Raw genomic sequence first — 11,031 nt, 5'->3', positions numbered from 1 at the left:
GAGAGGACTCGGTTTTACCTATACGAGACTACAAGGAACACTGTTTGTGTTGTGTTTAGGATAAAATGAAAATAAACTTTTCATAAGTTCCCCTTTGGAAAGTTTAAGATTCAAAAGTATAAACAATGTTACTTCCTTTGAATCAGACATTTGAAACCGAAATAGGTTAGACCAACATATTTCCAGATAAACTCAAACAAAAAGTCAACATAATAGATTTTCAAGTTAAAACTGACATATTGTACTTATAAAACAAGTTATTGTATTATAAGCAAGCATTTGACAGATAACTTGTTTGAAATGAATAAGGCACATATTGTCCATCTAAAACATGTTGCTGTATTTGTTACAGAAGCAATATGTATATACTAGAGCCGGAAAAACCTACGCAATTGGTGAGAAAAATTTGATAGGAGCAATTATGAATCGCGCATTTGTTTATAAAATACACTGTATGGCACAAAGTTAGTAAAAAAATGATTTTCATACCCCAAATATTTTTAATAAGTGCTTAATATTTCAAGTCAACATGAGATCGTTACCATCCAGGTTGCCACCGAGATTAGGACGGAGGCAAACTCGGACTTCATGCTCTTCTGATCCTGGACGAAGTTTAGGCACCATGATCTCAAGCACTGATCCTGGTCCATCATAGTACGCTTCAATGTTGGCATCTTCAGGAATGCGAGTTACAAGGGGAATTTCACGAATAAATTCTCCAGGAGGGCAGTGCTCTGAGGATGGATCCGTGAGCTTGAATGTCCTATCACTTCTCTTGATAAATGGCTTTCGCGATGTACTCACACAAGAAACCTTTATGATACCATGAGTGAGGGTATTCCTCCAAGAAACTTTGACACTAGGAAGATCCACAAAAGGCAAACTGATAATGATCAAGTAGCCTTGTTCATCTTCGTAAATTGTTTTTGCAGCTGTAGCCGGTCCACAAACGTTCTTCATCACCCCGCTAAACTCATTCAACCAGTGCTGTTCACTAGGGTGCATTTCCAAATCCGGAATCCGATCAGATGTAGGATTAACAGCTAAGTAACATTCTTCATCATTTCCAGTAAGAAAAAAGTCCTTCCTTTTCTTGCTACTGATAGGAGACAAGTCAGCCGCATCACCGTTTGACATATGAGTTGATAAATTCAGCCCAGATTCATTGAGAAGCTTCTTCGAGTGAGGAACTGGAGCACTCTTGATTGGGGGAGGTGGTCTCTCAAGCTCGAAATCTGTGTTGGGAAGATTCCTCCACGAGCTAAAGTCGCTTGCTTCAACCGGAATTATGAAATTCAAATCTCGGCCAGTGAGTTCGATCCACTTCTTCTGCTCATCCCTGTCAAGACTCGAAAGATTGGGCGACGTAACAACTTCAATACCATGCAAACACTGAGGATTTGAAAGTCCCCTGTAATGCTTCCTTTGCATCCTATGAGACCGAACAAAACCCTTGTCAACACTAAAAGGAAACGGGCGTTCCCCTTGGCGAGAATGTCCATTCATGTAACTCCTCAGCTGCATCTTACCCAACGCATTCTCCGGCCTCTCCTTAAAAACCCACATATACATATTTTCCAAATCATGCTGAACCATAAAAACATCATTATTCAGATCCGTTTTATCAAACCCTGAAACACCATTATTGTCATCCCTAACAACTTTCGCCTTCGATTTCTCAAGCAAAACCGGCTTAAAATAAAATCTGAAAAAAAACCAAGCACCCCAAATGCTATCAACACGCTTCGAGCATTTCTTCACAGCTTTCGGAAGGTTAAGCAAACTCTCAGTCTCATACCCTCCTTGAGTACCAAGACCAACATCCAAAATATCACAAGGATCAGAACTCCACGGCTGCGGCGCCGAAAGGGGCAAATTGATATCCGGCGGACGAGAGAGTATGATCTGTCTATTCATCTCCAAATCAAGCTCATCATGAGAACATGCACTTGAATCCATTGACAATAGTGTTGAAGGATGATGATGATTCTCCATTGAGAGACAACAAGTGAGAAGAGAACCACCCATTGAATTACCTCATATGGTTTATACTTTCACAATGTTGCCATCCAAAATCAAATTCAACAAAATAACCTTACAAACACCATCAACATTCATATCAATACACATAACAATAACAACCCCATCAATAAAATTATGAAACCCTAGATTTATGAATCAGATAATACATAATACACACCAGCTATAAAAAATTAAAATGAAACACAAAATTAAAATATTTTTATCACTAATTATAATACAAATCCTAGCATATATTGTTGATTTGTATCAAATTATTACACAAATACACACTGTTCATATTTTTTTTCTTAATTAATAATTAAAAACAGAGATTACAGAAAAAAATGGAGGAAGATCTTGAAGAAGTACCTTTGTGAATGAGAATCGAAAAACGGAGAAGAAGAGGAAGAAACAGCGTTGGGGAAGATTATGAACTTGTCCATCATAACATTGAATTTTCTACCTAGTTTTTTTTATTGACCAAAAAAGAAAATATTTATTTTATTTAATTAATGGTAGGAGTTGGAAAAAATGAAAAATGAAACAGAAAAAAGATAGAGATTGGAAAGGGAAGAAGCAGAAGCGTGATGAAGCGTCTCTCGACAAACGAACCGAAACAGGTTCCGTAGGGATTGGGTTTGGCCTGCTTTGATAGTGAACCGGGCTTATTAATTGGACCTTTCTTTGTTATATCCATTACTATTTTTCTATTTTTTTCTTGCTCTCCTAACCATGGTTTAGTGAAAGATTAACTATTAATTCAGAAATTAGGTAATCACATCTTTAATTAGTTTCCATAATTTTTTTTATGAAATTCTAGCATATATCATATATTTGATTATTAATAAAATGACTCGATCTTATCTTTGTCCAAAAAAAAAAAATAGTAAGGTTTGGGTGTAGGGTTAAAAAGAAATAATTTTAAGGAACTTATATTTAATAAAATTATACTCCATCTGATCCTCAATAGAAAAATAAAGTTTGTTTTTTAATTTATTAAATAATCAAAATAGTATTTGTTATTGATATATCATATTAGATACATTGATTATTTAATAAATTTATGAAAAAAAAAATTTATATTAAAAGAACACAAAGAGTATTGTATAAAATTTATTTATAGATAACTTTAAATTTAATAAATTGTTATAAGATTATACATCATGGATGTTGGTATGTTTCTTGTTAGAGATTAATTAATAAGTATTGTCGATGTGAAAAGTTTTACATGTTAATACATTATCATCCTTTTGTATTATTTTATAAGTGGTTAAAATAAAAGTCAATTTTTTTCAACATTAAATATTTATGATTAATTGACTGTGTAAAATATTGTATTTAACTAAACGATAGAGCGTTATAAAATAATGAAAGAAAAAGTTTTTGGGGGCTAGAAACTTTTTAAGATGATGTTTGGTTGCACGATAGGGTACTATAAAACAATGAGAGATTAAGGACTTGTTTGATTTTGTTTTATAAAACTTTTTTAATAGTATAATTTTATAAAATTATTTTTGAAAACTATTCTTTAATTGAAAAATTTAAAAACTAACAAACAAAAGTAGGTTTAGAAGGGTTTTGGTTTTAGTTTTGGTTTTGAAAATTAGGAAGAAGAAATAAAACAAAACAAAAATATATATTTTTTATTTATGACAAATTTGTAATATTGTTCAACTTTAAATAATTTTTAAAGTTAGATTTTCAAATATGTTTTCTTCAGATTCTTTTTTAAAATTGATTTACAAAATAGTTTTTAAAAATTAAAAATCAAAATTCATTCAAACGAACCCTCAATTTTTTTTAGGTTAGGAAAAAGAAGGGAGAATGAGGAATGAAATATTAAGCATTTTTGTTTAGGGTTCTTCATACGATGATGGCAATGTTTTAAAAATCGGATCGAACCGGCCGGTTCAACCGGGAACCGGAGATGAATTCGGTTGGGTTAACCTTTCAAAATTGTTAGTGGTTAAAATCGAAGTAAAACCAAAAAAACCGGATTGAACCGTCCAGAACCATTCGAACCAAAGAATCGGAGTCGGTTTTGTAAAACCGCCTGGTTCAGAAAAATTCATCAAATTGACAATTTTTTAAATTTTTTTATAAATTTTAATATGTCAATATCAAAACTTAAAATATATTCTCAATCACAAAAAAATATTCTGTAATTTGTTACAATCAAACAAACTTCTAAGTTTTATCACTCAATTATAGTTTTTCTTTCAACCACACTTCACAATCAGCACACCGTCTCTTTCAAACATAGTCACGGTATCTAACTCAATATTGATTGTTGTTCAAGTCAATATTGTTTGTTGTTATCAATTTAGATTTATTTATCGTAATTCAATTCAAATTCATTTTTTTTAATAAAGTAGATTATATTATTTACTTTTGATATTTTATCTTATTTAATTTAGATATTCTTAATTATTTGAACTTTATTTTAGTTATTATATTATATTATTTTAATTTTGATTTGAATTTGTTTAACTTCTTTTATTGTAATTCTTTAATTTGGTCAAATTGTTCTTAAATGAATGTTGAAAAATGAAGTGTAGAACTATGTTATGTTATTATATGTATTATCGATATTGTTGTATTAAATTTGTAATGAATTTTTGAAATATTTATTTTATTAAGTTGTGAACATATGATTATGTGTGACATATTTATGAAGTTTAATTTTATATTATTAGTTTATTTAATAAACGGTTCGACCGTAGGTTGAACCAATTGAACCTTAAACCATAAGTTTCACCGGTTCGATCTCCGATCCGGTTTTTAAAACATTGGATGATGGTAAAAGTGAGTGATACACTTAATGAAGAATGTTAGGTGAGGCTAGCAATGAATCCTGGTGCGTCATAATGCACTAGGCAACTAATTACGAGGTAGGTTGAATGGATATTTATTGGTTCGGGCAAATCCGAACCAAATCAAAATCTAAAACAAACTATGGTATTTGGGTTGTACATTTTTTTAGTTAGGAAAAAAACGAACCAAACCAATGAACCTGATGTTAATTGGTTCGGGCAACAAAATTTTCAAAATTCTACTTACGAATCCGTCTACCCAAATCAACCATAATTAATTCATATAATTTATATCATCTTTATCATAGAAACTAGTATAAAGTATTCAAGTTCAAGAAGAAGAAAATAAACACCATTTTTTATATTCACAACCTATATGAAAAAATGGAAAAAAAAAATAGAGTTTTACAATATTATAAAAAATTAGTTGTTGTAATATAGATATTTTAAAAATATATTTTTGCATATTTGTTTCTAATGTATCCCGATCAATCAAATTCAAACCAACATGTTGTTTCTCGATTTGGTTTGGTTTGAGCTTTATCGCAAAAGTGAGAAAATCTAATTCAGATCAATTCATATATTTTTTATCAACTTGAGCATTAGATTCTCTTAAAATCGAACAAAACCAACTCCCAAACACCTTTAATAAACTGAGACCATTTGAAGTGGATTTGATCGTATTAATGATTATCCACTACCTTACGATAATTATTTTGGATTCTATAAAAAAAATTGAATAATGGTATATCCTAAATGCTTGGGTTTCAAAAGTGTTTTGAATATTACTTCCTCCGTTTTTTATTATACATTACCAATATATATCAATATTAAAGAAGTTTTTAGAGCATAAGAAAAAAACATCATCATAAAAAAAAACATCATCATAAAAGGACACACATCAGTTGCTCCCAACAAAACATTACCTATTACAAGAAAATCATTTAGAGCATCTGCTTTCAAGGACAATGATGTCCCATCAAAAACTTCTACACCCAAAATTTAGTGGTAGAGTAGGAGCACAAATGACACACCCTCGTCCTAAAAGGCAAAAGCAAAAATTTGGAGGACAATTGTAATGGACCACCTATAAAACGTAAATATAAAGATCCGAAAGTAAAACAAAAGAATAAAAGTGCATAACATGTAGACTTTCTTCCCCTTCTGAATTGACGATTTCGTGTACAGAAGTCGTACTATTGATTGTCCAGATCAATCTGACAGCTAAATGTGATTTACGCCTTACTCCACGCTTCAGGTCGTCAAATGTTTTCCCTATTTAAGAAGAAAATGCATCATTCCTCAAGTACTCAAATCCATTCATTCAAAAATCATTTATTACTCTCGTATTGACTTGTACGTTAAAGTATTAAATGTATAGGATCCACCTTCTCTCCACTATATAGAAACTCAAAACTACCGCATAAAATCATGTTTTTCTATTCACGGGTCAACTTTGCTTTCTCTAAGTGAACAAAAGCAATCACCAAACATAATCTTTTTTAAACCGGACTATCCTAGCAAATTGAGATCTTCTTTGATTCTTTCAAAAATTAAGTACTATATTTAGTGGGGGATAAATAAAAATATTTTGAATAAAAATAAATTGATTAAATTTGAGGTAGTTCTATTAAAACTAAGTCAAATTTATTTTTAAAGTTAAATATATTCAAAATAATTAATCTTATTTTAAAATGATTCTACAAAGAGTAAGGACTTATTTGTTATGGATTATAAATAAATAAAAAGTGATTTAAATTTTTAATAGTTTAGAGATTAGTTTTTAGAGATTTTTAAAATTTTAAAATAATAAAAATTAGTTTGTGTTTGTTTGTCAAAACGAAAATCACTTTTTAAAATGAATTAATTACAAATATGTTTATGAAAAACTACTCAAAACAATCTTCTCAATTTAATTTTTAAATTATTACTCAGATTCTTTTTTGTTTTTTTGTAAGAATCTATTAAAAAACAGATACAAAAATATTTTAAGACATATTTTGTTTTAAAAGAAGTAATATTTATACAAACTAATCTGTAACAAACACTCTCAATCATATGGATTAAAACCTTGAACTTTTATTAAAAATATAAATCGGTTTGATTCTACTATGATTAATTTTTTTTACAGTAAAATAAGTTTCATTAAAAAAGTAGATAGATCACTAGGGTTGATTCTATTAAGATTTTGATCACAAAATACAAATACAACATTGTTGATATATACACAACTTTATACATATAAAGCGTAATAAAAAAAGTTATTTTCTTCATATAAAACATAAAAAAGTTATTTTCTTCAAATAAAACTTATTTCCAAAAGGTAAACTGGACCACAAGTTATGATCTCATCGATACATGCTCATATAAGAGGATAGGATTTGTAACGCGTAAATGAGAAAAGTCATTAAATGCCCCATAAAGAGAAGAAAAAAAGTTGTTAATAGAAAACGATGTCCACTTGTCAAAAATTGGAAGAGAAAAAAATCATCTCAATTAGACACATGATACTGATGAATGAATGAAACAATTGCTATCTGATTCTCATCCCTTTGGTTGTCTTAATTCTCACCACACAAATATATATAACATACTAGTCAATAATTGCTTTGCTTCAAATAAGCCCTTCCAAATAAGCCCTTCCTCGCCGCGTTTTTTTCCTATGAAAAAGGTTTAACATGATAGGTTCAACTGAGATGAGACATGTTTTCTTACTTTATTAATTATAACATGAATGATTCCTTAGTAACGTAATGGGATAAGCAAAATATATCTTCTTCTGTTAATAAGTCAACATATCAATTTTGAACATAAAGAGCTTTTCAATTTTCAAGATAATGAATGTTGACTTTGTCTTTTTGCAGATATTTCATGATTTCTTTAGAGAAAGTGTGGACGTTATCTTTTAACTACTTTACTGTTAGAAGCCACCACTAATAACAAAGCAATGTAGGATGATAATCATAATTTCTTATAAATGATAAATGTTTGCTTACAATCAAAAGCTTGAAAATGCACTGGAACAAAAAAGGAACCAGGGCAATGAGTAAGCTAAACTATACTTTGCTAGATACAAAAGCAAGACAAATAAAACAGCATGGTACAAGTTAGAAAAACTATGATAAACCCGCCATACTAGTACTACCAACAACCCTAACAATATTTTATAACGGTCTATCTCAAGTCAACATAAGATCATTCCCTCCCAGATGAGGGCGGAGGCAAACGCGGACTTCGTGTTCTTCTGGTCCGACGCGATGTTTTGGCACCATGATCTCCAGCACTGATCCTGGCTCGTCGTAATATGCTTCCAGATTAGCATCTTCAGGAATTCTGGTTGAGAGAGAGATTTCGCGGACAAACTCTCCAGGAGGGCAGTGTTCTGAGGATGCATCTGTAAGCTTGAATGTTCTATCGCGTCTCTTGATGAATGGCTTTCGAGATGTGCTCATACAAGAAACTTTGATGATACCGTGAGTCAGAGTGTTCCTCCATGAAACTTTCACACTTGCAAGGTCTACAAAGGGTAGACTGATGATAATCAAGTAACCCTGTTCGTCCTCGTAGATAGTTTTTGCGGCTGTAACTGGTCCGTATACATTCTTTATCACCCCGCTGAAGTCATTCAACCAGTGCGGCTCACTTGGGTGCATTTCTATATCTTGGATCCGATCAGATGGAGGATTAACAGCAAGGTAACATTCTTCATCGTTTAGGTTACCGTTTAGGCTTCCATTTAGGGTTCCATTACCGTTCCCGTTTACATGAGGGAAAAAGTCTTTCCTCTTTTTTCCGTTGGCAGAAGGTAGGTCCAACAAATCGCCGTTGGTGTGGTTAGACAGAGAAGTTGACAGATTCAGCCCAGACCCATTAAGCAGCTTCTTAGGAGGGTGTCCATTTGCAGCACTCTTGATTGAAGGAAGAGGTCTCTCAAGCTCAAAGTCCGTGTTGGGAAGATTTCTCCACGAACTAAAATCACTTGCTTCAGTTGGTACTGTGAAATTCAAATCACGGCCAGTGAGTTCAATCCACCTTTTCCGATCATCCTCGTCAAGATTCATCAGATTGGGTGAAGGAAAAACCTCAATGCCGTGTACACACTGAGGGTTTGAAAGTCCTCTATAATGCTTCCTTTGCATCCGGTGGGATCGAACAAATCCTTTGTCAACGCTAAAAGGAAACGGACGCTCCCCCTGGCGAGAATGACCGTTCATGTAACTCCTCAGCTGCATCTTCCCCAAGGCATTTTCAGGCCTCTCCTTGAAAACCCACATGTACATATTTTCCATATCATGTTGAACCATGAAAACATCAAGATTGAGATCCGATTTCTCAAAACCCGAAATACCATTTCCGTCCCTGATAATCTTGGCCTTCGATTTATCATTCAACGACGGCTTAAAGTAAAAACTAAAGAAAAACCAAGCACCCCATATGCTATCAACTCGCTTAGCACATTTTCTTCCAACCTTAGGCAAAGTAAGAAAAGTCTCAGTCTCATACCCTTGAGTACCAAGACCAACATCCAGAATATCACAAGGATCAGAATTCCACGACTGAGGCGGCGGACTACGTTCAGCAGAAAGAGGCAAATTAATATCCGGCGGACGAGAAAGTATGATCTGCCGATTCATCTCCAAGTCCAGTTCCTCATGAGAAGACGCACTCGAATCCATAGACAATAACGTTGAAGGGTGATGATTCTGATGATTCTCCATTGACAAAGAAGCGAAACAGGAATCGCCAATGCTACCTCATCTTGTTGATGAGTTCTATTATTGCTGGTTGATAAAATATTGCCATCCCAAAAACAATTCAACAAAATAACAACCTTATAAACACCTTCATCATCATATCAATCCCCACTATATCTCCCTTCCATCAAACCCCTATATTTATCAATTGAATTTGAGACAAAACAAAACCAAAACCAAAAAAAAAAAGAAATCAACAAATCCAAACTATTTTAAAAAATTATTATTTTCTCTATCAATTAACAAATCAACCTACTCAATAACAAGATCATATACATAACATCTATTAAATCTGTGCAAATTTTGAAAAACCCAAAAAAATATTATAGTTAACCCTATTCCTAGTATCTGATTAAACCCTCCAAAATCAAGGGAAAAACAGTGAAAATGAATGAAATCCATAAATTTGAGATAGATCTTTGAAGGATTATTATTACCTTTTGGGATAAGCTTCAGAGAATCGAGAAGAACATGAACCACCACAGCCAGCGAAGACGGAGCTCATAATATCATCGACAACCATATTTCTACAAACTCTCCAGGTTAAATTTGGTTATTTTGACTACGATTGTTTAATTTGTTTATTACATTAAAAAAATATTATTTTTTGGAAAACCCTAATTTTGTGATAAGGGGTGTGAAAAGAAGAGTTTAGTGAGGAAAAGAAGAGTGGAGAGAGAAAGAAGAAGCGTAAATAAGAGGGTGATTATAAGGAGAGGTTTGTAGGTTGAAGCCTTCACTGGATAACACCATTATGCTTTTGGACCACACCGTTTGTTTACAGTGACGGTGCATCTTCGTATGGATACTTTATCATATCATCGTATATATATTAGTCTTCAATTTTAACTTGTCTTCTAATCTGCTTTGTATTACTACCCATAAAACCAATATAGCCCCCCAAATAGTTCCATACCCGTCCCCTGCATCTTATCTTAATGGACTATTTTGTCATTTAATTAAAATAACTAAAACTTTTCCATTTAATTATTATATTGATTAAGACAAAGAGAAACAATTATGTGGAAATTTTAATGGGGTTAGACTCATTTGTTTGTTGGGAATAGATGACTCAAATGTGATGTATCATATATCTTAGACCTAATGACGTGGAAAAAGGTTTTGTAATTTTTTTTTCAGGGGGACAGATGTTGGACCAAATATTTGTGACAACTAGTTTATGACAAATAATAGATTATGGGGACATATGTCTGACGTGATGTTTGGGACATTGTATACTAGAATAAAAAACCAATTTAAAATACCAAGAGATGACCGTTTAACTTATATAATATGATGAAGTAGAAAAGCAATAAAGAACAAAAGAGATTGGTAACGCAGTTTAGTAAAACCACACCTACTTTTGTAGGCACTCTACGAAAGAAAGAAAATTCACTACTTTGAATTAGTACACTTAGTCTTCTATGAACACCAACCCCATG

At 32.3% G+C, this 11,031-nt stretch overlaps 2 protein-coding genes across 3 annotated transcripts; both read right to left on the bottom strand.

The window, feature by feature from the left end:
• Window positions 1-392: 392 nt before the first annotated feature.
• LOC127097052 (uncharacterized) lies at window positions 393-2,634 on the bottom strand. The gene is made up of 2 exons (XM_051035566.1): window positions 2,392-2,634; window positions 393-2,094 (listed from the first exon to the last, which is right to left on the bottom strand). Exon 2 carries the CDS (start codon window positions 2,026-2,028, stop codon window positions 520-522), a length of 1,509 nt encoding a protein of 502 aa, XP_050891523.1. The 5' UTR covers window positions 2,029-2,094; window positions 2,392-2,634; the 3' UTR covers window positions 393-519.
• Window positions 2,635-7,785: 5,151 nt separating this feature from the next.
• On the bottom strand, window positions 7,786-10,386 carry LOC127097050 (uncharacterized). 2 transcript variants are annotated; one of them, XM_051035564.1, is made up of 2 exons: window positions 10,027-10,386; window positions 7,786-9,724 (listed from the first exon to the last, which is right to left on the bottom strand). In XM_051035564.1, exon 2 carries the CDS (start codon window positions 9,551-9,553, stop codon window positions 8,015-8,017), a length of 1,539 nt encoding a protein of 512 aa, XP_050891521.1. In that variant the 5' UTR covers window positions 9,554-9,724; window positions 10,027-10,386; the 3' UTR covers window positions 7,786-8,014. The 2 variants fall into 2 exon arrangements, with proteins under 2 accessions (XP_050891521.1, XP_050891522.1); XM_051035565.1 differs by having other exon boundaries at window positions 7,786-9,616.
• Window positions 10,387-11,031: the final 645 nt, after the last annotated feature.

This window comes from Lathyrus oleraceus, chromosome 6 (genome assembly GCF_024323335.1).
Source record: "Lathyrus oleraceus cultivar Zhongwan6 chromosome 6, CAAS_Psat_ZW6_1.0, whole genome shotgun sequence".
Lineage (NCBI taxonomy): Eukaryota > Viridiplantae > Streptophyta > Magnoliopsida > Fabales > Fabaceae > Lathyrus > Lathyrus oleraceus.
Note: the sequence above shows the minus strand (reverse complement) of the source record. Positions and strands in the feature narration are given on the sequence as shown.

Excerpts from the sequence above, each read along its gene's own strand:
- LOC127097052 (XM_051035566.1), bottom strand. The coding sequence starts at position 2,028 with ATGGGTGGTTCTCTTCTCACTTGTTGTCTCTCAATGGAGAATCATCAT.
- LOC127097050 (XM_051035564.1), bottom strand. The coding sequence starts at position 9,553 with ATGGAGAATCATCAGAATCATCACCCTTCAACGTTATTGTCTATGGAT.